Here is a 27992-nt window from a genome sequence, read left to right as displayed (position 1 = left end):
TGTGGTATTTGGAACTCATATGAAACTTAATCAAATTGACTCTAATTTAAACTTTGATGTTTATTTAGATAACGATATTCTTGAACGTAAGAGCTTTTATAAGTATTTAGGAGTATACCTAGACCAATCGCTATCCTTTAAAGAACATGTCCACAGACTCATAAAGAAAGTTTCAAGTCAGCTTGGCTTACTGAGTAGATTGAGAAATAGTCTCACTACGTATGCAGCTAACAAAATCTATACCACTATGGTTTTACCAAAATTAGATTATTGTGATTTTACATGGAATATCAATTTGGCTGCTTCTATTAATGTCTCTTTAGATCATTTACAAACGAAAGCTGGCCGAATAATTTTAAAGGATTGTAGCTTAGACCATGATAAGGTGATAGATAAATTGGGCTGGAAGAGTCTTCGAAATAGATGTTCAATTCATAAGCTTATTTTTATTTTTAAGTGCTTAAATGGCATTGCACCTGAGATTTTTAATGGTTACTTTAATTATGTCTCACATGGCTATAATACTAGACAAAATGGTTTAAATATTATCATACCAAAAGTTAGGACTGAATCAGCCAAGAAAACGTTTTATTATTCTGGAGCTATCATTTACAATAGTCTACCTAGCTCTCTTAAAGAGATTAATTCTTTATTATTATTTAAGTCTAATCTCAAAGATATTTTTTAAATGTTTTAATGAATTGTATTGATTTTACTAACATTTTAGTATTTTACAGTATATATATATTTAATTATCTTATTATTTTGTTGATAATTTTTGTTGCCCCCAGGGCGCTCCTTGATAACAGCTGTTTGCTGACGAGCTTACCCTGGTAAAACATGTAATTATTATTATTATTATTATTATTAAGCAGCTTTAAATTAGCAACTCACTTGCATAAGAAAACTTAAAATTTAAAAACTGTTTTTCAATCAAATCATTTTCAAGTGAATGTCCTTTCTTCAATAATGAGGTCACTTTAGGTCACCATTAATTCTCTAGAAGTCTAAATCATATTGTCTCTATTCAAAAAGACCAGTTATGACGCTTCTCTTCATCTATTATGAACCAGTTAGGAGAATGTTCATCTTTGCGTAACCAGTTAAAGTCATTCACCAACGACCAGTTATTTTCTTTTGGGTCTAGGCCAGCAGCTTTGAAGTGTTCTTCCTTTTGTTGGTATTCCAGCAAGAATGGAGCAAAACCAACACTAGTAGAATCTTCTACTATGGCTCTACTGGACACATGTAAATAAAAGCTACTTTGAGATGTTTTATGCACACGCAATTGTTGACAAGCAAGTACAAAAGTACAGTTTGTGCATTCATCAATGAATATGGCAGTTGATACTGGTGCACAGATTATGGTACAATTCTTGAGTTGATTCATATGCAGTGCTGATGGGAGACCAAGAATTTTGACATTGCACTTCTCTAAATCTGACAATATAACGTCTTGATGATTTGACTGTGTCTCTTCCATTCTCAGATCTTGCTCCTTTATACCTTTAAATCCACATGACTTTTGGCCAAAGAAATTATCATCCATGGATTTTTGTATACTACTATCCACATCATCAAGATTCTATAAGTCAGAAAGAAATATATTTTCAAAATAGCTTTAAAATATTGAAATAATAGATATAATAAGAGCATATGCATTTATTAAAAAACATTGTAACATTGCTGCAGAACAGGTTGAAAAGTGATGCTGCACATTTTTTCCTCTTGTGTACAAACTTGTCTAGTAACAAAATAATTTGTTGTAAGTTGAAAAATTCTGTTCCTTGTAACTTGTGGAGGGAGTGCTTCTCAACTAGAGTGTTCTGCTTATAATTTTATATTACTCCTCCCCCCCCCCCTCCTCTTCTCGTTGCATAAAAATTGGTGACAAACGACATATTTGCACCAGCCCCTCCCCCTTCCCCTATAAATAATGACCGGTCCCTTAAACGAGTAATAGCAGCCACAAAAGTGTGACGGCAAGGGAATGATTCTATAATGGCTTGTTGGTAGTTGACATGTAACCTCAATCCCAGACCCTGATGGCATTATACATGCTAAGCCTACCTGTTTTTGTCCAATAGATTGTTCGTCAGCCTGTTTCTTGCGACTTCGAAAGGCGAATTTCTTCTTTGGTAAAAGCCTTTCTCTCTGTTCGCTTATAGCTTGCTGGAGGGCATTTATTTTATCTTGTGATAACTTAACGTCGTATGCCGGCAAAAAAATAGATGAGTCCGCCAAAAACTTCTGCAGCTGTTGATATTTTTCAGCTAGTTTGTCAAAGTGCTGAGCAATAACCTCTTTATCTTCATTACCTACTATGCTTCGGCACTGACTTAATAGGTCTTCAAGCTCAATCCTTCCTTGAGAAAATGTAGTTTTAAACAAATCCTTGTTCTCTTCGGGCTCTAAATGGGATTCACTTTGATTTTTTCGCTCATCGATTGCTTGTAATCGTTCTTCGTTTCTCCTGGCGAGTCTTTCTCGAACGTCCGCCATCTTGAAATTCTTCCTAGTGCCCATGCCTTTGGTGTACAGAAGTTGACGAGACGGACTGGGCACCAGACCTCGACATAGAATTTTCAAGATGGACTTCGAGGCATGTCTTCGAAAATTAAAACATCTTTAGTGGTCGTTTTACATATAAAGGGGGCAAGATGAATCCCTTTCAGTACCAACAACAACAGCAGTTACAATATCCGCAGCAATATGGTCAACAGCAAGTCCAATTCGTCCCGGCTTACCCTTATAACATCCAAGCCCAATCGAGCCAACACACAGCCGCTTCGGGTCAATATGGCGGAACATTCACTACTGCTTTGTCACAACAGCCAATGGTGGGTTTATATACTAATGTTGCACCTGAAGCGCAGTACGGTCAAGCTCACGGCCATCCACAAGTTTTTAACCCGACATTTCCAGGTCAGACTCAGATAAACCAAACATATCAAACTCCGTTTGATGGTGCTTACCAATTCCAACAACTGGCTCCTACCAACTTACAATCTAATGATGCTGTTGGCAAGTCTTCTTTAACTGCTTCAAGCTCTACAAGTTTTGATCCTCCCCCAATGAATTTTCCTTCCATGAATGTAGCTAATAATAGTGGTGGTCAGCTGTCACTGGAAGATATCAATCAAAAGTACACTGAACAGTATCAAAAATGGCAACAGCAGTACAATGAATGGCAAGCACAACATGCCAATCATCCTGACCAGAAATTATTTCAAGAATATCAACAACAAGTACAACAATGGCAGCAGCAGCAACAACAGCAGATGATACAGGCACAGGGAATGGGCTTTGGTTTGCAATCTCAAGCTCCCAAACAAACTCCAAATCAACCTGGGCAGCAAACACATAGTCAAACGGTGCAAAATTCCTCACCTAATCTTTCAAGTCAAGCTCTTCAGCAGACAGTAACACACCAGCAGTTTCCTTCCATGCAATATCAGTCTTTCAGTAAATTTTCAAATCAAGACCATGAATTAATTAGGATTGATAATAAAGATAACAACCCCAACTTTGCAGTCTCATCAAAACATGAAGAAGGAAAAGGGCCCAATCAGTGGCAGCAAAATCAACAGTACAATGAACAAGGGTGGTTAAGTCAAAAAACCAATAGCAGATCTAATCAAACAACACAAGTTAGTGCTGTAAAAGAGAATATTGCACAGGGTGGCAGTCAAAATAACAAACCCAACTTTGCAGACTCATCAAAACATGAAGAAAGAAAAGGGCCCAATCAATGGCAGCAGTACAATGAACCAGGGTGGTTAAATCAAAAAACCAATATCAGATCTAATCAAACAGCACAAGTTAGTGCTGGAAGACCCAGACCAGAACTAATAAAAGAGAGTAGTGCACAGGGTGGCTATCAAAATATCAAACCAAACTTTGCAGACTCATCAAAACATGAAGAAAGAAAAGGGCCCAATCAATGGCAGCAAAATCAACAGTATAATGAACCAGGGTGGTTAAGTCAAAAAACCAATGTCAGATCTAATCGAACAACACAAGTTAGTGCTGGAAGACCAAGACCTGAACTCGTAAAAGAGAAGACAGACAATAACCCATCACAATTGCTACCTAAATGGATGCAAACAGAAGGGAATCAGTCAAAAGAAAAAAACAATACTACTGAGATTCAAGGATCAACACCAAAATGGTTACAAGGTGATGCAAAAATACCAGTGCCAGATCAAGAAAATAAAAAGCTACTGCCAAAATGGCTTCAAGATTCCAACAAGGAAAAAATACCAGAACAGCAAGGATTTCAAGAAAATGTTAACAAACAACAAAATAAACAGGTGAATGAATCAGCCAACAAACAACAAAAACATACAGCAAAAGATACAAAGCCATTACCAAAGTGGCTTCAAGGTACTAAAGCCGCCATTCCAACATCAACTAATACAGAAGCTGTTACAACACAGCAAACAGAAAGGTAGGTTATAGAGGTTTTACAGTAGTCTTCAGTTATGAAATTCTTTGTTTAAATTATGGCTTAATAGTCACATTCTCTTGGCATGGTACTATATATTGGGATTATTTTTGTATTTTGTATTTGGTAAGCTATCTGTGCTATATCACATGAACCTCATATGAAAAGTAATAATGTGATACTGAAAGGTTTAAGGTTTACAACTTTAAGTTTAATAATACTTAAAAGAAAATACGTAAAGAAGTTTCTCCCGGGACACCACCATTTAAATTTGAGGCTGTCACATAGAAATTGATCGAAACCAATCTCGAGAAACTCAAGACTAAAAAGTCTAGTGAATTAGTATAGGTAATTGTATGGGGCCGAGTTTTTTCAGAAATTGATAGATGGATGACTTGCAACAAGTTGAAACTTAATAAGGACAAAACTGAAATTCTTGTCTTATCAAACCCTCGTTGTCCTCTACCACCCATTGTATCTCTTGAAATTTCGAACTCTACTATTACTCGATCTACATCAGCTCGTAACATTGGCATCATCTTTGATTAGACTCTGTCATTGGAAGATCAGATACTTTCCGTATGTAAGACCTGCTTCTTTCATATTCATAATATTTGGAAAATTAGAAGATACTTGAGTTGTAATGAATGTGAAACTCTTGTCCATGCCCTCATATCTTCAAAACTTGACTTCTGTAATTCTTTACTTTATGGTCTTCCCAAAACTTCTCTCCAAAAATTGCAACATTGAACATTGAAGCGGCGTTGAACCATGGGGATATTAGCGCTATATAAATCATAATTTATTATTATTATTATTAAAATGAAGTTTTAATTTCATGAGTGTTTTCAAAGTTTTGAAATTGCACGAGTCGCGAAGCGAAGATCTAGGACCAAATTCAAGGAAAAAATCCATCTTGAAATCAATAAATTGCCCGTGCTTTGTCATTTATTCTGAACTATCAAATCAAATATAGTTATATGGTTCAAAAGAATTTTATTCAGAATTCAAACATGTTTCTTCATTACATGTGCCCTCTTCTATCTTCTAGCTTTAGACAACAATACTTTAAGGTTTTCTCCTGTTCAAAAGAATATTATCGATCACTTAGTTTAAACAATAATTATTTGGCAATTTTCCCGCTGAATGAATTGTTAAATCTTGAAAAAATGTGCTTCAACTGAAAGAATGGCAAACGTAACATATTGTTTTGCTGAATTATGATTTCCAGCAATGGCGTTCAAAGTCACATTTGGAGCTATTGAAGTTGTATTGTTGTTGTTTGAGACTACTTGAGTGATCTTTCCAAGGCCCATTTGCGGAAAACATTTATCCAAACACCTGTACTCTTTCTAGTGTTCTCATTTTCGCTTTGAACTTTTTAGTTTTCTCATGATTTCTTTGTCTGCTAATCCAAAACAGGAAGCCATTTTGTTTGCAAAAATTGAAAGAAAAGTTTTACATTTTATGAGCGTTGGCAACTGATCTACCAATCATTTTCTGGTAATTCAGCCCCGAATTACAGAAAAAAGTCCTCCTTCATTAGCCAATCAGCATCAAGTAATTTTGCCCTGTGTGTGATAAGACAACATATTCCCATGTCTTTTGATTGACTCAGCTGAGATTGTTGCTAAACTGCTACAGTAACCAACATTATCAATGCATCTCTGACTACTGGATTCATTCCTGATGAGTGGAAATGTGCTAGGGTGACACCTTTATTCAAAAAAGGAAAAGAAATAGTTTGAATAACTATTGTCCCATTTCTGTGCTGCCTGTGGCTTGGAAGCTTTTAGAGAGGGCTGTTCATTCCCAGCTATATTGCTTTCTCAGTAAGCACCAACTACTAAGCCCATACAACCATGGCTTCTGGAATTAGCATCACTCCTCTGAATCATCAGCTATATCAATCACTGATTCAAGAAGACAGAGAATGGATCAAGGACTCTTGACTGGAACTGTTTTCATCAATTTACGAAAGGCTTTTGACACAGTGGTCCACCAAACCCTAATGAAGCTGGAATCCTTTGGCATTGCTCATATTGAGCTAAAGGGGTTTCAGGAATACTTGAGCAATCATAAACAAGTTGTTGCTATGGAAAATAAACTGTTTGACCTGTGCTTTATATCATCTGGAGTTCCCCAAGGTTCAATCCTTGGACCATTACTCTTTGTACTGCTGATGAATTACGTACTTAACTGCTCGTTTTAATCTATGTAATGTACTGATGTATGCTGATATACACTTAAATAATTTTTAGTTTAACTTTTTTTTTTACTGCTTTATACTATTACTGCTTTGTGCTATTACTGCTTTGGATCATTACTGTTATCCTCCACAAGATTTTTATTGTACGTACTTTTAGTTCTCTTAATTTTCTTGGTGACAGGATTTCTGGCAGTGCGATTATTCAACCAGTCTTGGTCTTTATTAGATTTTCTAGCTTTCTTCAGACTGTAGTCATGCTGGCGCATGTCCCTTTTGATATCACTGGTCATCCGTGTCACCAGTCATGCACACGCTTTAAAATAATAGTTGCGTGACAGTCAGCAAACAAAGGCAGACTTGAAACTGGATCATAGCTCATTTAAACAATAGGACGACTTAACTGTATCCCTGTAAGAAATCTCTAGAGTGTTCCAATCAACATTATTTAGATCTTGACAAAACAAAGAAGGATCATAATTTGCATAGTTCCTAAGCAATTTTGTTTGTGCCGGTGCCTTCCTGTGATTTAACGTTCCTTTGCAGAAGACCATGTTATGGTTGCACTGATAGGACTCCAGATAGACCTATATTTTGATGAATATTAGTTGCAATCAAATCCAATACAGTCTTTGATCTTTGTGTAATGCATGCAGCTTCAGAAATAAGTTGGGTGAAATTCAAAGACTTGAAAATAGCTTTGAGTTGTTTACATTCAACCGGAATAGCTCACTTTGCCAAAAAGTCACAGTTAAGGTCAACCTTAGGTCATGTCTTTTAAGATCTTTGGTAGAAAACTCTTCACACTGTTGTTATCGCTGTTGTTGTCTCTGTTGGCTTGATGAGATGCAGGCCCGTAGCTAGGATTTTTGTTGGGGGGGTGCTAATTTACAAAAAGTGGACCAACCATATACTTTATTTTTTAAAAGTCCCATAGGATGCATAGGTATAGATAAATTATTAAAGTAAAATTGATTTTTTTTTACTTAGTTTTACGTGAAAATATCATACCAGCCAAAATCTCACTTGCTTAAAAAGCGGACCTTTAGCTCGCGTGGGGGGGGGGGGGGGGGTGCGAATGCACCCTCTGCACCCCCCCTAGCTACGGGCCTGGAGATGTAAAAGAGCATAGACTACAAAGTTGCGTTCTTTCAAAATCTGAGTCAATACACTTGAGATGAATGTCTTGAAGGCAGCTAATGCACTTTTTACTAGCTTGGTGTTTGCCAATGGTTTTGAACATTTCAAACAGGTCAAACGAGAAGGACAAGGGTTTAAAGATGTGATACATTCACCAGAATCACCTTATGATTAAGACTTACAACTTGAAGCCATATAGAACTTAAAGGAAGGAAAAGGAAGACCTTCAGATGCTTGAGAATGCTGCTTTCTTGAAAATGAAAAAAGCATCCTGGTTTTACACATTTCTTCAATAGCATGGTTCTCAACTGCTCAGTTCCATAGATGACTCTGGTCTATATCATTCATACACAACGTCAATGATTGTCACAAATGACCAGCAAGAACAGTATAAAAGTGAAGTTAGAGCAGAGCTTCAAATAACCTTAAGCTAAATGTGAATGGTCAACAATTTCAAAAAGTTTGCCTTTAAATAATTATATGAAGTAATATTCAAGAATATTTAGCTTTTTTGTGGCTTTTCTACAAGTTGGAAAAGACACTGATTTGCAGGGCGTACTCACTAGTTTTTTAATAGTGCAACAATCAACATTGAACCAGAATTTATTCCTAAGGTTATCCTTTATGTTACCCTATGCTAGATTGAAGACAGTAATTAAAATATGACAATTCTTTGCCTTTTGGTTTGCTACAGTTCACAAGCACAGCAAACATCCTTAACAACAGCCATATCAACAACTTCTTCAGCCTTCTCAGGACTCTTTTTACAAAGGTTGGACCCAAAACAAGAGCTTGAGCTTTTGCAACAACAATCAATCCAGCTTTTGCAACTTGCACAGCTTGAAAAGAAGCATAAAGAAAGCAAATCCGGTAAGATTCATTACACCACGTAAATACTTGGAAATTGTTGCATGCTGTTATATTTCTACTGGAATTTTGTAAAATTTAAAATGCCTCCAGCAGAAATATCAATATTTATGTATTGAATGTGTAGTTCCAGAAATTATACCCCCCCCCCCCCCCCCAATGTGTTTCTAAATACTCTCCTACCCCTGGAAATTCCAGTTCTCTAACATAGAAATTTGTAATTTTGTTTTTTCTCTGACCCCCCACCCCTCAGAAATTCAAAATTCCTCCAGGGGAGAGGGGTTAGGATATTTTTCTGGAACTACGCATTCCTAAGAATGCAGCCTTTATTATTATTGGTCCTCATAATTTATTATATCACACTCAATATCTAATGTAATCTCTTCTTACAGTATTCTGGCTGTGTGCTATAGAAAAAATCCATGAAAAAGTTTTTTAATTACGACTTATGCCAAAATAATCGACTTCTAAGTCATTTCATTTGCAGGATTGCAAATTGACCCCCTCCTATTGGGCTTATTTTGTGTGTTTTATATTGTTCTAACAAGTAACAGGATTTCAGAAAATTGACATGTACTTTGCATTTGCCAATGAGGAGGTTCAATTCATGGGCATTGTTCACACACAGCCTTTCTTACACATGAGTTTAAGTGCAAGGGCGCTCAGTTTTGTTCGAGACGTACTTTGGGGAAAACCCTCACAGGAAAAATTTGTTTTTCACCACTTGATGACTCGTAATAAAAGGTGACAAAATGATTTTAAAATCATTTTAGTCACAGGATTGCATGGTAACCCACTATTTTTTGGGCTTATTTTGTGTGTTTTCTGTTGTTTTATCAATTGGCAAAGTTTAAGAAATTATTGGACATTTACATTGCATTTGCCCATGAGCGTCATTAAGCACCTAACATTTTTTTACTTTACTTCTTTTAATTAGAAGACAGCCTATAGATTTAGACTCATGTACGTCCATATTTATTAGATTTTCATGATTAATAAACCAATATATGTATTATTTAATCATAGCTGATCCTGTATCTCAAAAACCAATCAAGGCAGAACAAATACCAGATACAAGTGTCACTAAGACTCAGCCCACATCATCTGATAATGTAGCATCACAGAGTTCTCCAAGCAATCAACAACTTATAACTCAGACATCTTCTGAACATCCAGTGCAAGATGTAAAACAGGGAGGGGATACTGACCAATCAACAAAGGGCAAGTTGAGAGGTAAACATCTGACTTGCCAAACTTCTTAGACTGCTAAATTAATTTTGTCTGGCATACTTATCAATGATTGGTAACCTACTTTGCAGCTATTTTATAGTGTCTGCTATTTTGCTGACAGTATACTTCCCTATACTAGCCAAAATTGGAATCCATTGATTCAATTCTACCTTTTTATTGGTTCTCTTGTCTAACTGTTCTAAGTGGCCCCGGTTACAGTAGTTTGCACTGTAAAACTGCAGTAATTTTGTTAAATGTATAAATGCTAATAATACATGGTTAGCATCTACAGGCTTTTTGTTTTAGAATTAAGCTAAGCATGATAATTTAGTTGAGCTTGAAGATTACATTAATTTTATTTCTTAAAGTTTTTTTTTCAATTCCTGGAAAAGCAATTCCATACCCAGAGCCTGCATTTCTTCTGGCCTGTGGCAAAGAAGGAGGACTCATTATCCATTTTTTGGCACATGCACAATTTTCTGGAAGTACAATAAAATCAATGAAAATCATGCTTTCTAACAGAGTTCTGTGTTTACTTCCGATCAAGATAAGAATTGAAATCAGGAACATAATTATTTTTTTTTTATATTTGGCAAATCTTTAAATGCATGGGCTCTTATACTGGAACTAGTCCTTGCTGGAAAAACACAAGAAAAAATGAATACCAAGAAATGTAAATTAAGATAATGTGATCTGTTTTGTGATGGCACTATTTTTTATAAAATGTGATGCATGTAAATTATGTGAGTTGTGGTGCTAGGAATATATTTTAAATCTTTTGCAATTGTTTTCTTAATTAATAGATGACTTGCAGAAACCCCAAGTACCTAGTTCAAAGTTGAAGTCAGTACCATGCAGATTTTTTCCAAACTGCAGATATGGTGCTGAGTGTAAATTTCAACATCCACCTTGCACAACAGGAAAGAGGTAAACCTTCATTTTCCTCCTAAAATGATTTAAAGTTACTTAAATAATAGAACAAAGAAAAGCTGGTTAATTGAGTCATTTTCGATTAAAAACTATTTTGAAAATTGTAGTTTTCAGTAGCTGGCCTATTCACAGTTCCCGGCACCATTTTCAAACTTACATGGAATTTTGTTTTCCCCTGTCAATCCCATCTATTATCTTTAAAAAAAGACACGAATACATCAAATACTGACTAGTAGTATTTTACAATATATATATATATATTTTGCCTAGTATGGTCCTTTTTTCTGAGTTTTATCATGCTTTAGTTTGTAATGATTTTACCACTGCAGAAATCTCAGGGGCGGATCCAGAATTTTTTTTAAAGGGGGAGTTGTAGCATTGATTGAGGTACTTCCAATTGTTTGGCAGGAAAGTAGCACAGGGTTCCCAAACAGAAGTAGGTCTTATGATAATGATTATTTGCTGCACACAGCGTATAGAAAAAAAAGCGAGTGAAATATGTTCGGCACCCCTGTTTTAATAAAACTTGCGATGCTGTTGGTGTTGCCATGAAAAAAAAAATTAGATAAATCACGATGGCTCTCATAGGGAGGTTGCAACCCTCAAAACCCACCCCTAGGTTTGCCACTGAATCTATTTATGACTCTAGTTAATATATTTCACCCAATTCATGCTTTCAGTTGTACATCGAAAGACTGCATATTTGATCATTCAGACTTGCCTGATGGAGTTCCAGGAACTGATTTGAAAGGTTTGCTTTAATTAAGGATTAGCTTTTTTTGGTCTTTGAACATAATAATTATAATATGTGAATGAAAATGTCAAAGCTGTTTATTTTGTTTTTCTTATTGATTTATTTAGTGGATCATATCTTAATAATTATCTTGTGTTTCTTTTGCAACACTCAGTGGGTGGCTTTGGAAGCTTTAGCAAAAAGGATGTCCAGATTCCTGGCATTGGAGATGGTAGCCATTATGTAAAACCAATAGCTGGTAAAAAGATACAGTGATGATTTATGTTTCTTCAAGCAAATGTTTCTTGAAAAAAAGGTTCCAAGCTCCACGTGGATTTTGTTCTGAGAAACATTTATTTAAAGAAACATAGATCACATCCTTAAATAACTATCCAAGCAGCAAAAACACCTTAATCTCTTGACTAGTTAATTTTTAACTCGTGGATACGCGAAGTGTAGAAACAAGTTATTGTGAGGGGTCTGAATATGCTAATGTGTCAATCGCTTGCTCACTCACTAAGATGTTAGCAGATCGATAATTAAACGTATATTGTTCGTCTTACGTCATCTGATTACAAACGTTACACGACACTAACAAGCACAAAGCTCTTATTCAGTATAGACTACTTTCGCTATTTATATGAGGAAATGAACAGTTTCATGTGGGATACTTTCTAGCACTGTGGACCCACTCTACACATGCGCACACTCGCACTTAGTTTCATCTTCAGATTATCAAAAGAATCAAGGAAAGATGCAACTTGAAGTAAAATAATACGATTAACGCCTAAAACTAAAATTCCAATGAGTCACACCTTTTTTTGCTGATGCGATAAAGTAAACAGAAACGTTTATGTACGTAGATTGATCGTTGGACATCACAAACAGCCAAAGCAATGTTCTTGTATCTAACTGCGAAGGTACAAATCTACCCAATAGATGTTGCTCGAGACTAACGAGAATTCACTCCAATAAATAATTAGTAATTTACAGACTTGAATGAAGTCAAAAGAAATAGTATTTCCAAAAAAAATTCTATAAAATATTGGCTTAGTTCACAATTTAATTAAAGTGTTTCATGTGAACCTAAATCGATTGTAAGCCAGCGTGATGACCCTTGAAGGTCAAGATAAGTAGTAACGCATAACGCAATGTTTTTCCAATTCATCACAGAATTCGCTTCCAAACTCAACAAAATAACAAAGAACTTATCAAAGTATGTGTTAAAAGGAAAATAAAAGGATGACTAATCATCTTACCAGCTAAATTGAGCATTTAAGATATGAAATTGAGCGAAATACTTTGAACCCTCCGAATGTCAACAAGCATAAGGACACAGGGAGCCCAATCTCTGAAAAGTTCAACTAGTATCCACAAGTTTGCCAAAGGGCGGTTTGATTCTTTGCAGTCAACAGGCATTACATCATTATAACACAACTATATATTAATATACATGTTACTGATTGACTGGATTGATCATGATTTTTTTCTTAAAGTGCCACTACGAAAAACCAGAATTTTAGGTAGCTGATGTTCCCTTGCTTTCATATTAATTATTAGAGTTAATTGGGTTCAGTGTTCAAATCTTGGAAGTACTGACTTTATTGTAAAGAAACCACAATTCAAACAATACAAGGATAGTTTAAATCCCCACTGCCTTGATTGAGTATATGTACTATGTACATAATTGAATGCTTTGCAAGTTTAAATGGAAAATAGAATAGATAATCACTATACATTTTATGATAGCATGCTGTTAAATTTCATTTGCTTCTACAAACAGATACTGAAGAAAGGCTTCAACCTATTTCAAAGGTCAGTTGGATTTCCTCATTCTTAATTGGACTGTGTTTGGTTGCTTCTTGTTTTTACATTTGGACCTTGATTCCAATATATTAATTGCCCTATTTCACTATGACGTCACATCAAAACAATCTATTGTTTAAATGCAAAGGATCATGGTCGTCGGAGGGGGTCGAATCAACGCAAATTCACTGAAAATTGTTTTAAAACACGTATCAATCCACAAAGAGAAGTAGAATAGCCAGCAAACGCTCAGAATATTTTTTAGTACATATTAACACAAATTATATCTGAAAACCAGGCCATTTTAGATTACGCTGTTTTGCTAGGAGCAAATATTGTTGATATTTCTATTGGATTCGGTGATTCTATCCCCCACATAAACGAACAGTGACGTCATAGTGAAATAGGGCAATCACCCTGTGTTTCATAAGCTATCTTGCTCCAGCACTTTTTAGGTCAAGTCCATATGAAAGGCAAGTTAATTCTTGCTCAGCTCAATCAAAGAAATGACAAAGTGGCTCTGACTTTTTTTTACAATAAAGACTTGCATGGCTTTGAAAAAAATGCATGTCAGAGTATATTTTCATATTTGCATAATAAGAAATAAAATAAATGATAAAATAAATAATGGGGCAAACAGTGGATTCCACAGAGTGGCTTTCTTCCAGTGGATTCCAATTGGAATATATTTAGAAGTTGATTTGCAAACCTACAGTGGATCAGACACTGGCTTTTAACTCTAATTATTACTATTTTTGTTTTGTTTTATTGAAACAGGATTCTACTTCTGTCGAGGTTAAAAATTATGTTCCTCCTAAGCAAGTAAGAGATGAAATGGGAAGGTACCCAGAAGATAGAAGAAGAGGAGAACCAGATAGGTGGCATGATGATGACTGGCAGCGCTGGAGAAATGACATGGATAGGGATTATGTAGGTAGGGATGAAAGACTGATTCCTCCAGTAGAAGAACCCCCGCCACATTGGAATGATAGAGGAAGAGCTTATCCACAAAATAGGGAAGAATGGGAAAAGAGTGAAAGAGAAAGACTTTGGAGAGAAAATCGGGAGAGGTCACCTGATTGGGCCAGTGAAAGGGACCGGCAGCATCCATCTAGAGATGAAGAGTATGCTAGATGGTATGAAGATGAGAGATGGAAAAGACAGCCTGGTGACTGGGACTACCCTCCCTACAGAGAAGATCGAAGCCGGCCACCTTTGTCACCACCATACAGAAGAGAACAAGAATTTGATAGGGAAAGATACCCTTCGAGGGAAATGAGAGACCGCCCATATTATGATCAAGAATTAAGAAATGAACCTCCTCACTCACGTGAATATGAGCAGATGGATAGGTATAGTAGACCACTGTCACCTCGTCCAGACGATTATGACAGACGAAAAGAGTGGGAAGACAGACGAAGACAAAATTATTGGCCTAATTCAAGAGAACCAGATTGGAGCAACAGTAAGTTTTGGTTGTCTTAATAATTTACTTGAGCTATTTACTAATCTATCTTGACTTGACTATCAGAACAATATTGACTGGGACTGAAGGAGCTGAATAATTTCTTTGTTATAATAATCGTCAATTTAGTGGAGATCTGACCTAAAAACCCTAAATTCACTATAACTCTAGTGTTTGTTGACAGACTAACTAGTATCATTTCCTGTTCTTTGAAGCTCTTTTAATGAACCAAAGCATTAAAACTAGGCTTTTTTATTTTAGGTTTACAAAACACTTGGTAATAATAATAATTATAACATTTTTTTAGGGAGAGATCAACCATTTGCTGATCTCCAATCAGACAGATATCGTGAGGATTATGGGCACCATAGAAGGAGCCTGTCACCGCCTGTAGATCCTTCTAGATCTCCTATGTATGATAGACAAAGGTACAGAGATAATCCTCCAGACTACAAGAGAAGAGATGGCTATTGGGATAGAAAGGATGGTGATAGGGTGCGGGGTTTTAGAGATGACATACATCCAGGATGGAGGAGTCATCAGGAGGATGTTGGATACCAGGATCATCACCCTACTAGAGAACCAGTTCAACATGAAAAACCAAGAGCAGTTGTTGTTCCTGTAGAAACTATTTTAGATAAACCTGGGAGAGATTCAAGGCCTGATAGAGTAAGCAAACACTGTTTCTTTGAGATTTTGCTATGAGCATAAGCAATGATTATTTGGTTTTGATCCATGTTGCAGCATACTTGTTTCAAAATTGATTGCAATTATTTGGATATTAATTCATCAAGTACCAAGGCTCTTGAAAGCTACAGCATACTTTGTCTAAAACTATGAATCCCTAACATGTTTAAAACTGTTTAGTTTGATTGATTCAAAGGCCTACTTACTGTTGAAAAAATGCATTAAAAAAGTTTTGAATCACAATTCCTTTTAATCCAATTTTAATGCTGATTTCAATTCTAAATCACGAATTAAAACAAGCAAGTACCAAGAATTGTATGTAGAGAAAGTGTGTATGAAAAAAATCTTAGTCATGGTAATCAAAAGTTACCCAAATTATGATTGTTACATTAAAGTGTATATCAAGGATAAAATCTTATTTTCAACATCACTTATATATGAATAGTGTAGTATTGTGGTTGCAGTATTTTCAGAGAAATAAGCATTTGAAATATCAATATGCAAATAAGATGACGTAAATTCCAGAATGGATTACGTTTTGAAGTGTAATTTAGGACAAGTGTTCTGAATTGAAAATAACCTAAAAGGGTACAAAGTTATATATTTCAGTTATACGTATGATTTGCAAATGAAAAAACAACAGTACTTTCCACAACAGCATTTTTGTATAATAAATTAGTCTAGAATTTACGTCATCTCATTGCATATCGATACTGTTCAAATATTTATATCTCCTAAAAAACAATTTTACATACAAAAATACTGCAACCATACTACTACACTAATCACATATATGTGATTTTGAAACTAAAATTTTATCCTTGATATACACTTCAAGTTATCATGGCCCATGTCATTTTATATTAACTTTGTCACAAATTTTTTTTAAATGTAATCTTGGAGTTAGTCCTGTGCCAATTTTTCAGGGTTTTGTCTTCTTGAAGTTCTAAATGTGTATTGTTACTGAATTATATTTTTTTGAAGGTTGCCATTGTATTTTGGTATTTTTGGAGCATGTGCAAGTTCTTGGCTTAAATCAAACTCTCAGTAGTTGAAAAGTCACCTCATTATTGCTTGTTAAAGGGGCACTTGGATGAAAATGGATAAAAATTGGAAATAACTTTAAATTTAGTTAAACGTATCTATATGGCCCCAATAGTAGCCAAGCAACATACTTTCTTCACAGTAAAATGTGAAGATAAAAATTATCAGTTTTATTCAGCATCTAAATTTGGAGTAAATGACGTCATTTACTCAACCCTATTGTTCTTTCTGCTTTTGAACCAAAATATCTCAATAGCAAGTGGCTCCCAGGCTAAAATGTTCACTAATCTGGTTTACATAATCATAATTGAGTCATATTATCCTCATATACTTCAATTATTCGGACTTTCAAAAATTCGGGCATTTTCATCCAAGTGCCCCTTTAATATTGTTTTTTTCCCCCATAACATTTTAATGACAAAAAACTACAGTATATTGAATTTAAATCAAAACAATAATTTTGCTGCAAAACTCATAATCTCATTGGACTATTGTTTACCAGATTGTCATTATTCTAAGAGGCCTACCTGGAAGTGGAAAGACACATGTTGCAAGACTCGTTAAGGTAAAGATGAATAGTCATGCTCATTAGAGGGAACAAATATCATTAGTAAGACTTGATCACATTTGCAAATCAATTATTTTAGTTAAGGTATTCATTAGTTATGCCTGTTATAAATTGTATACTATTGTTTGACAAATTGAAGAGGCATGCATTAGCAGAAATATAGTATAGGGTGGATAAAAACATTAGGCTGAAGATCCAAGGTCATAAAACAAGTGTCTTCCCAGAGCGGTATCCATATTAGATCCCAAGCAAATAAGAAAGAAAAAGAAGAGAAAAAAGACAACCAAAATCTACAAATTCAAAATTACATACGGGATCATCAATTTGACCTCTAACTATAGAATATAAATCTGTTCACAGTGGATAGATCAATAACTGATGTTACCTAGCTTTTTCAATTCTTGATTTCTAGTGCATATAATTAATATCGATCTATAGACCAAATTAAAAACTCGCACCGATGTGAGGTTTAAGTTGTGAACAAAGGGATCTGGCGTGACTCAAAGTAATCTGGCGTGATTCAAAAGTCACGAATCACGCCAGATTCCTTTGTTCACAACTTAAGCCTGACATCGGTGCGAGTTTTGAATTTGGTCTATATCAGGGGTAAAAGTCAAAAATGTTATTTGACTTGCCTAATTTTTGCACTGTCTTGTATTCTTGTATCTAATATAGGACAAAGAAGCATGTAATGAAGCACATGCGCCTCGTATCATTAGCCTAGATGATTATTTCCTCACTGAGGTTGAGAAGCAAGAAAAAGACCCAGATACTGGAAAAAGAATTAAAAAGAAGGTAACGATATCAATATAGTGCGTGGACATAAATTCCTTGAATTTTTAGACGTTTTTAATCCTTCGCTCAAGTTGAAACAATGCGTTAATTTTGGTTAAGGGAATATTGGGGGATAGATTGTTCTGTGAGGAAGAACTATTTAGTTTGTGTAAAACTTGCCAAACTTAAACATAATTAACAAAAATTAACAATAAATAATTCTAAAATTATAGTGAAGAAGAAGAAAAAGAAGGATTTGTTTGCGAGTTTTCTTTTTGGTTGTCATCAGTAATCAAGCAGAATGGGTTAAAAATGACTATATGTGAAGAAATCACATACTGTTTGAAAAGCGGTGTTCCTGCAAACAATACCAAGGAATACCAAGGTCAATATCAGGGTTTCCACAAAATGGAAGCTTTTTGGTCAACCCCTTTGTAAATGAACTTACAATAAGCCTTTTCATAGTTTAAGAGTCGATTCCACTGCGCATGCGATTTTATCCCGAATTTCTCACCTTCTTTTGTTTAATTAAGAACAAAAGAAGGTTTAGACAAAAGAAGGTGAGAAATTCGGGATAAAATCGCAAGCGCAGTGGAATCGATTCTTAAACTATGAAAAGGCTTATAGACGGCGTTTTCTCAAGGTCGCGTGCGCATTCAAATTTAAGGAACTTGACGGGCCACGATACCAGAACACGAGTATTATCATGCATTGCTATGAAATTTTTTTTCAATGAAAATTCATAAAATCGATTAATCTCCACTTTAACTATAAAACTTTCTTCTTAAATTTACTGGATTTGCATTTTTCAGTTTTGTGGCCCGCCGTCAAGTTGATGCGTGACCTTTGTTATTCACGTGATGCTTTAATGAGTATGTGGTCTCTTGCCTTCATCAGTTTTCCTGTGTTTGTTAACAAGTTGAAAATGGTCTTGCAAACTCTTTCTTCTTTGGATTACTTCAATTCGCGCTCTTGCCCTGTTAGAGATACTTGTTGAAGGCGCTGAAATACGAGACACAAAAACGTCCAACTTGTCGCGCAACATCGTTGCGGTGCAAGTTCGAAAACAATGTTGCTGGTTTTACACCCTATCCATCCAACTTGTCACGCAACAAAATCTAATGTTGCAAGTTGGGAAAACTTGTTGCGAAAAGTAGAACGTGGTTCAACTTTCTGCAACAAATTTGCGATTTGTTGCTCGTTTTTCGTCACTCGTACAACTTGTCACGCAACATTTTATGTGCAGAAGCGGCCGCCATCTTGAATTATGTAGCTTGTAGCCAATCAGCGTGCAGAATATCACTGTGATAGTCCCAACTTGCAACATTAGATTTTGTTGCGTGACAAGTTGGATAGATAGGATGTAAAACGAGCAACGTTGTTTTCGAACTTGCACCGCAACAATGTTGCGCGACAAGTTGGACGTTTTTGTGTCTCGTATTTCAGCGCCTTTAGATTGTTCATTTTCCACATTCAATTATTCTAGCCTGAGAAGATATAATTTACAATTCTGAATACTTAGGTTACTGAGTATCTATATGAAGCTGAAATGGAAGATTCATACAGAGCCAGTATGTTTAAATCCTTTTCCAAGACTCTTGAAGATGGGTTTTTTCCTGTTGTCATAGTGGATGCCATTAATAACAAGGTACATAGTCCCCTTCACGGTTCCCTGCGCCATCTTGAAAGGTAGCCATGCCTTTGCATCGAAGCGAGACGAACAGTGAGCTTGCAATGATAGAGACACGTGAATAATTGTCCAAGGTGTTAAAAAAAGGTCTCTATCATTGCATGCTCACCGTTCGTCTCCCTTTGATGCAAAGGCACTGTTACCTTTCAAGATGGCGTAGGGAACTGTGAAGGGGACTATTCATTATGTTTCCAGCTTTAAGAATTTTAATATTTTTTTAGAATTTATTGTTAAGTATGGAGTCTGCTGTTCTATTAATGTGAACTCAGATTAAATAATCAACTCAATGATCATTAATGGGTTCTAGCGAGTACGCCTGAGCCGTTCATGCACAATGCAGCTAGCTATTCAAGAGTTGAGTTTAACAGCAATATATGTAATGCTTAATAACCAAAATGATAATCGTTATACCTAAATGACTCAGCTTGTGGGGTGTTGGATGTTTTTTTGTTTGTTTGTTTGTTTGTTTGTTTGATTTTTTTTCTTATAATATTATTTGCTTTTAACATATTATTATCGTTTAAAGGTGGAACATTTTGAAAAGTACTGGAGTCTTGCAAAGCAGAAGGGATTTGAGGTATGCTGCCCAGTGTTATTTCAATGAGGTTATTGTATGCTTAAGATCCATTGCACCAGATGCACCAGATGCACCAGATGCACCAGATGCACCAGATGCACCAGATGCACCAGATGTCACTGTTTTACTTAGAAGTGCGTTTGAGTTGTGCATGTGCTTTATATTCAGATGTTTCTAAAAGCTTCTTATCATTAATAGGTATACATTGCTGAGTTATCGGCAGATTCTCACGTTTGTGCCAAGAGGAACAGCCATGGTCGTACCTTTGAAGAAATTAGCAAGGTAATTCTGTAGAAATGTTGTTTCTATGAATAACAATATTTGATATTTGCTGAGAAAGGGATGCGCAATCGGTAAAACCCATGAAAAGGTTGTTCTAAACCGCAGAGTCTGTCTTTAAAGGGGCACTTGGATGAAAACGCCCCAATTTTCCGAATAAGTCCGAATAATTGAAGTATTTGAAGATAATTTGACTCAATTATGATTATGTAAACCAGATTAGTGAAAATTTTCGCCTGGGAGCCACTTGCAGTTGAAAAATTTTGGGTTCAAAGAGAAAAGAACAATAGGGTTGAGTAAATGGCGTCATTTATTCACAATTTAGATGCTGAATAAAATTGATAATTTTTATCTGAGACATTTTACTGTGAAGAAAATATTTTGCTTAGCTACGATAGGGGCCATATAGATACGTTTGATTAAGTTTAAAGTCATTTCCAATTTTTTATCCACTTTCATCCAAGTGCCCCTTTAAGGAGGACCGAGTTTCATAGAACCAGCTTTAGATGAAATAACATCTTAGTGAGCGAGTGAGCGAGTGACACATTTGCATATTCAGACCCCTCACAATAACTCGTTTCTACGCTTCGCGTATCTACGAGTTAAAAATGCACTCGACACATACTGTATATTAAGTTGCATAGTAATGAACACCAGACGTCCTTTTTTGTGCTGAAATCCAACGGGGTTTTTTTTTAAACCTAGATCCAAAGTGAATGGAAAGAAAGTCCAACCCACATGCTGAGACTGGATGTGCGGTCTCTTTTACAAGATGCGGTAATAACAGAGGTAAATGGCAATATTTCAACTTCATGCTTGTTCGATAAATCTCTCAGCTTAGCTGTGATATGTAATATGTTCTACCGCCAACCGGTTGATTCAGTTGGTTGAGCATCGGACTTTCGTGCGGGAGGTCGTGGTTCGAGTCCTCGCCGGACCAACACTCAGGGTCTTAATATAACTGAGGAGAAAATGCTGCCTTTGTAATCACATCTGCAAATGGTTAGACTTTCAAATGGCTCGGATGACCACTTTAAATGGCGGTTCCGTCTCTCCACACTTCATTATTACTAACCAATATCGGAGGGACGTAAAAGAACCACTGAGGACGTAAAGAAATCCTGGCAGTGACCACCCTCAGTGCCTACACTTTATACTAACCATCTCTCATGCTTGTAAATTGCATAAAAGCAATCTGTCATTAACAACTCAATGTAAAGCGCCCTTGATTATATCCATATAGAAAAGGCGCTATGTAATTCATAATTCATAAATCATTATATATTAGCGCAAATAAAATGAATGCGAGTGTTACATCAGAGGTTGAGAACCTGTTGGAAGCGCAAGGCCTTACGACTTTGGTTCCTAGTAGTATTTTGACTGGCGTTTCAACTCATATAAAGACTTGACAACATTGATTGAAAAACACAGTCACATATAATGGTATATTTATTATCTTATTAGGTTGAAATGGAAACTGCAGACGAAATTACATCTCCAAATCTTACAAAGGAACTAGGCAAATCTGAAGGCAATGAAGATAACGCGGAAGAAGAGGAAGAGGGAACATTTAAGGTAGGGGAAGACAATATGACTATTTTATTCCACAGCAAACAAGAGAAGAAGTGCTTGAATTCTTCTAAAGGTATGATTGACTAGATTTTGGATTGCACATCTGAAATTTGACAAGAAACTGAAGCAAAAATAAGTGAACACAGTAACACATTGAGGGGGGTCTTACCTATTCACCAGCCGCGGTTGCTATGGAAAGGTTTAAAATTTGTAAGAGGTTTTTCTTTAGTTTTAAGCTGGATTGTTTTCTGATATGTGTGATGACGTCAGCACGCCTATTTATGACGTCATATTTCATTAAAAAATAAAAAAACAGCTACATTTGGTCGGTTTTACACAGTATGGTATAGCTGAAAATGGTGAAAAAAATTTAAATAACCAAATGCACAATTGTTTTTTTAAAAAGTTTATGAAAAATGACGACCAAATGCACGCTTGTTTTTTCAATTTTGATTGAAATGTGACGTCATAAATTGCGTAGGCATGATGACGTCATCACACATCAAAAAACGATTCGTTTCACAAATTGGTTTTATGTATGAGCTTCTAAAACATAAGAAAAACCTCTTGGATGTTTTAATCTTTTCCATATAGCATCCATGACTGGTAAATAGGCCAGACCTTAAAATCAACTCATTAAAATGTGACACGTAACATTGAGAAGTCGTTGACAGAACAGGAATGTTAAGTGTCAGACTATTGATAGGTTTCAAGCATTCCCAAGAGAGTCAAAAGACAAAAACATGGCGGCCATTGTGTTGCCGTTAACAATGGATGCTAATGAGAAATCTTTTGTTAAATGGCACCAACATGGCCGCGATGACGTAACGTGCAATCGAAGAATAGACATTTTTGCTTCCATTTTGATTTTCAAGATTATCAAACGAAAATAATATATTATTACTTAAAAGAAGGTAATTGAAAAAAAGTAAAAAGATTTAGAACAAGCAAAGTTGCTTATTCTAATAAAATGAAAATGGTATCCAAGTAGCCTATTGATATTAGTGATACTTGGAACTATGAATAGTTATTTTGCATTGGGTGAACGACACCGAATGTATAAAAGATTTTGACCGGAAAGCAGATCCATTGGCCAGAGAATTATACTAAAAAAATACCTTCTTAATTTTGGAACTTACGTATTTGAGTGTTGCTTGTTGAATATGTCATTTAAACGCATGTTAATATGCCTGTCATTACTACAATATGTCGTTATTTATTGTTGAGAATTAGACTGGAGATACATTGGAATCATGCGTAGATATAGTTTTTTATGTGCATGTGCAGTCCCATGTGAGCTTACATGTCGTACTGTGCATTGTGGCTTCCCGGCAAGATGAACCAATTGACATGGTAGTATGTATATCAGGTGTGTATATGTGTTAGAAACCGTGCAAAAAATGTTTCATGAATACACTGCTATTTCAGTCTCGGATACAGCTACCTCAAAGAAGCAAGTGGGATGACGTGGACAGTTCAGCGGAAGCACAACTAAGTAAGAACCAATCAATATAGCACGATTGTCATCTATCCTTGCGTTCCAACTCGAATGGTGCACTGCATGTTGCAGGCGCAAGATTGACATTTCACGTTATTTAATCCGTTCTAATTTCAAGGACGCTTGCTTTTACTTTTGATTGTGTAATATATGGTGAAATATCTCAAAAGAATCATCCTACAGAAGACTATTATCATAGAAAAACAGCCGGCCTTTTCTTTCTTGTTTGAACAACGATCTGCATAATTCCTCGTTTATTTTTCATTCTTACCTCGGCTTTTGGAAACGTGACCTAAGTGTGGAATTAACATTAAGTTGGGGTCAGAACTCTGTTATTTTCTTTATCTAGACAAACTCGATGGAATACGTCCCCTAAAAAGAAGAAGAGAAGCCTCCCCTCCCCTTACACTTAGTGATGACGAGGATCCTTACGATGAAAAGGAAGAAGATATGAGAATTGGAAAGAAGAGGGTACGTGTATACAATAGCTGAAGCGGATCAAGTGTCATTGCATGGGTTAACTAAGGTTTTTATGCGTGGCGGGAGGTTTTCCTGGACCTTTTGGAGGAGAAAATGAAAATCGAAAAAAAAAGGGAATACCGTATTAGTCAAATAAGCGCCCCGGCGCTTATTAAATTTTTCACGTCTAAAACGGTGCGCTTATTCGGAGGCGCTTATTCGGAGGCGCTTATTCGAGGAAGGCGCTTATTTAACGGGAGGAAACGCTTATTCAACTGCCAAAGTATGCTTTTCTTTTAATATCAATGTTATACTACCACGACAGTACTGGTATTAGTATACTATAACGAGAAGAAGCGCCCCTTTAAGGTGCGAGGCGCTTATTCGGGGCGAGGCGCTTATTCGTTTAACGGGAGGAAACGCTTACACAACTGTTAAAGTATGCTTTTCTTTTAATATCAATGTTATACTACCACAACAGTACTGGTATTAGTATACTATAACGAGAGGAAGCGCCCCCTTAAGGTGCGAGGCGCTTATTCGGGGGAGGCGCTTATTAATTTTTTTGTCCAAAGGGGACGCTTATTCCGGAGAGGCGCTTATTCGGGGGAGGTACTTATTCGGGGGAGGTGCTTATTCGAGTAAATACGGTAGGCATTTTCAACTTAGACAAAATGTTTTCACATTTAAGACTACGTTTCATTTTTTTTGAAATAGGGTTCCTTGGTTGAGTTGTATATCCATATTGATTTGTCTTCTATTGCATAACCGTTAGACAAAGAAAAATATTCTATGAAAAGACACGTGGTCTGAATGGGATGACAATAAGCTTAATTTCAAAAGGTTTATTGAAAATCAAAATTGTAAACTGGCAGCCCATCCAATGATAAGTAGTTATTGACTTGTTTTTCCACAAAATATCTGCAAATAACTGATTGCTCGCTACAGTCCAATATAACTAAGTTTCTTCTACAAAATAAGCTAGTTAACCCTCGTAAGAATAGGTTAAATAAAATAAAAACGATTCGGTTTGCCACAGATTTGACGGAAAAAGCCCGATGGATCTATAATGTCGAGTCACTTGGGGTCACTTTCCAATGAAGTTCGCCTTTCTAGCGATCCCAGAGTCTAAAATATGAACCCTGTTTTAAATTGTGATGGGTGAAGACTGTGCTTCTGATACTGTAGTACAGAAGTCATCTTGTACTCCTTAGTCCGGCAAAGCCAATGAATCAGTACTAAATTCGATGACTTTTGCTTTTAAAGGTTCGTTGGGCCGATATAGAAGAAGGAAAACACATGGAACACCGAAGGAGAATCGGGTTTTGTATTGGGACAGACTGGAGTCTTCTAACAGACCCAAATGCTAAAATTCCTGAACATTAACAATCTTAGAATAGTTCCTCCAGGCAAGGTAAGAATATATAGTAATGATAACAATGGGCAAGAGAGGTGCCATTTATGGTAGTTAGACGTATGATCAGTGACCGAGTAACATTCATTTTTTGCCTTTTAGATAAAGCTGTCACAAGTCCTGGAGGGAGCGTACTGTTTTCAGTTTCTGATGCTCTCACTAATGCTCTCTCTTAATGTTTACTACTTAAGTTATGAAAAGAAATATTTAAAAATTTTGTTTTATCTTCATGTTATTGTATAAAAGGCATAATATCGCTAATAGAAAATATGACTGTATTTTGAAGTTCCATTGTAGGAGATTGCATGTATGATAATAGAGAACTGACATTCAGCAATGTATTAAAGCTATAAGGATATTTTCACTCACAATAAGCAAAGCAGGAAAGGTAAATGAGCAGCACTTGTAGAAAGCACTATTTACGAAAGCTGCCAGCTTTTTGATTGCTTGCAAAAATTAGACCTGACAATACGGGATTTATCATTTGAGGTAAATCTACTGGCCTTACCACCACACTTTGAACGAGACAGATTTTTTTGATAGTAATTTGTTGGCTATCAATAAAAAAAGAATAAAGAAAACTTCAATTATTGATATAAATGTAATTCAGCAAAGTAAAATATCTAAAAGAGTGACTGCTTCTTTCAATTTCGTTTAAAATACCAACAAAATGTTTGAAAACCTGAATAAAAGAATCCCCATTCCCCGAACCTGCCTTTAAAAGACATGATGATATAAGTATGAGGTAGTGTTGCATGGCAAACTCAAGATCAGCACAACAAGAAACATGAGCAGCATTGGTGGTTCTTTCTTTTAAGGTAAGTGATTAAATATAATTGTGGTACTTATTGTCAAACAGAAAAAGAAAAAAAATCTGCGGACCTGAAAATATAACTGCCGATGACGAAAACTGTGAAAGGCGATGCCATTCATTGAGCGATCTGGGTTTGTTATTCGGCGATTCAGTTTCAAAAAGCTTTAAAAACGAGAAAACAAAGGTGATACGTCAATAAAAGAATCGAAGTGTTCATTGATGTAAGAATAACAATATTTCGAAGCGACTGCGTGAAAACGGACAGGTATTTTGCCGGTATCATCAACTGCCAACGGTAAAAGCTGTACATATGAAAACAAATATAGGTTTGAAAATAAACGGCTAAGAGAGAGTGAGACCCGTGTCAAAATAGAAGCAAAAGATTCGAAATTACTGCAATCACTTTACCTGCATGGTTTCTGCACGTTCGAGAAACGATTACGCAATGAGAGAGCAAAGAAAAAGTGTGGCCATATTGGTAACTGAGCTGACATCTAAGCAAGAGGCCGCTCCTAGTTCGACTCCGCGTGTCATCTATCACTTGTTACGGCTCGGATGTTTTTAATTCGTTAAATATCCTTAAATGGGAGCACTAGCTGATGGACAAGAAGGGATTTAAATGAACAGTTGAATTAACCCTTTCCTTTGGACATTGAAATATTTGGAGAGAGCCAAAGTAGCCTAGAGGTGTCGGTTATTCCTAACACACTGGAAAGATTTCTCGATTTCTTTACCTGACCAAGCCACAGAATAAACCCCATTAAAGTGCACCATTAACTCGAAACATATCAGTCGAGCAGGAATATCGCTATTTGCAAGGGGAGATTTAATTGCAAAAAGCATATGAATAAGTTGTTGTTTCGATCGTTTGTTTGCCGTATCAAGCCTTTAGGAAAAAGAAAACATGCGTGAAGAACGAACCATATGCCCTAATGAAGCGAATGTATCTGTCTTTAGCATAAACCTACTAGCATACTATCACGAATCCTGCAATTTTATTGGCTAACGTACTCGCTATCTATCTTTGATAGTTAGCGAGTAGCGAAAAACAAACAAATGCATGCTCAAGTTTCGTCCAAATCTCTGCTTGTTCTCTAAAAATTTTTTAAAAATCGATTGTAGAAAATACAAGACTGTATCAAGGAAAGGAATGGAGGTTTTGGATAGTACATGAATTAAAAACTGAAGAATTATGGCAATTTTAACGCGAAAAAGCGGCCGCCAGATTTCATTGAGATTTTCATGTGCAAACTCATATGATGGGCAAACAACTGACTACTGAGATAACGATGGCATTTTTAAAAAGAATGTATTCAAGAAGATTTTTAAACGGTAAGAACAGACGAAACGATAAAGAAAGTGCAATATAACTGACAAGAATCTTAAGCGAATTGTAAACATGGCACGGCTTTGAACGATCTGACAACAAAATGTTTGTAAATAAATCCGTTAGAGACAAAAAGCTACAGAAATAGAGCAAGTTTAAGCTTTTATGCGTATTATGACATCGTGTCGAGTTCGCAAAGATGAATGAAAACTTACCTTTCGTAGCATTTTTTTAGCATTCGAGTTACGAACTATTTTGTGCGAAGATTTTCTTGTTTCTTTCGAAAAGCGAAAGAAAGTTTAATACTATTACTTGTCAGATTGGTATTATTCATAACTCGGTAGAGTTTATTCAATGTAAAGTTCTCAAAACCTTTCTCTTATTCACTTTTTGTTCATGTTAGTTCCCAAACAAAGTAATACGTTTTTCTGTGAAGAAGGTGCACGACTCTGTCACCATTGGTAA

At 35.9% G+C, this 27992-nt stretch overlaps 2 protein-coding genes across 2 annotated transcripts; one reads left to right on the top strand and one right to left on the bottom strand.

Annotated features, from left to right (window-relative positions):
• Positions 1 to 40: 40 nt before the first annotated feature.
• Positions 41 to 2631, bottom strand: LOC116295781 (tubulin-specific chaperone C). Its single transcript, XM_031703708.2, has 2 exons — positions 2071 to 2631; positions 41 to 1585 (listed from the first exon to the last, which is right to left on the bottom strand). The coding sequence occupies exons 1-2, from the start codon at positions 2524 to 2526 to the stop codon at positions 1028 to 1030; spliced, it is 1014 nt and encodes a 337-aa protein (XP_031559568.1). The 5' UTR covers positions 2527 to 2631; the 3' UTR covers positions 41 to 1027.
• On the top strand, positions 2583 to 26052 carry LOC116295780 (uncharacterized). Its single transcript, XM_031703707.2, has 20 exons — positions 2583 to 4450; positions 8488 to 8663; positions 9687 to 9893; positions 10694 to 10817; positions 11501 to 11571; positions 11729 to 11812; positions 13337 to 13368; positions 14137 to 14824; positions 15132 to 15493; positions 17058 to 17120; positions 17799 to 17918; positions 19420 to 19545; positions 20114 to 20164; positions 20363 to 20446; positions 21149 to 21232; positions 21908 to 22018; positions 23444 to 23510; positions 23863 to 23984; positions 25239 to 25386; positions 25489 to 26052. The coding sequence occupies exons 1-19, from the start codon at positions 2661 to 2663 to the stop codon at positions 25356 to 25358; spliced, it is 4482 nt and encodes a 1493-aa protein (XP_031559567.2). The 5' UTR covers positions 2583 to 2660; the 3' UTR covers positions 25359 to 25386; positions 25489 to 26052.
• Positions 26053 to 27992: the final 1940 nt, after the last annotated feature.

This window comes from Actinia tenebrosa, unplaced genomic scaffold (assembly GCF_029948245.1).
Source record: "Actinia tenebrosa isolate PJP-AT-01 unplaced genomic scaffold, QUT_ActTen_1.0 PGA_scaffold1__47_contigs__length_23844297, whole genome shotgun sequence".
Taxonomy (NCBI): Eukaryota; Metazoa; Cnidaria; class Anthozoa; order Actiniaria; family Actiniidae; genus Actinia; species Actinia tenebrosa.
The sequence above is the reverse complement of the archived record's forward strand: the minus strand, read 5'-3'. Positions and strand labels throughout refer to the sequence as shown.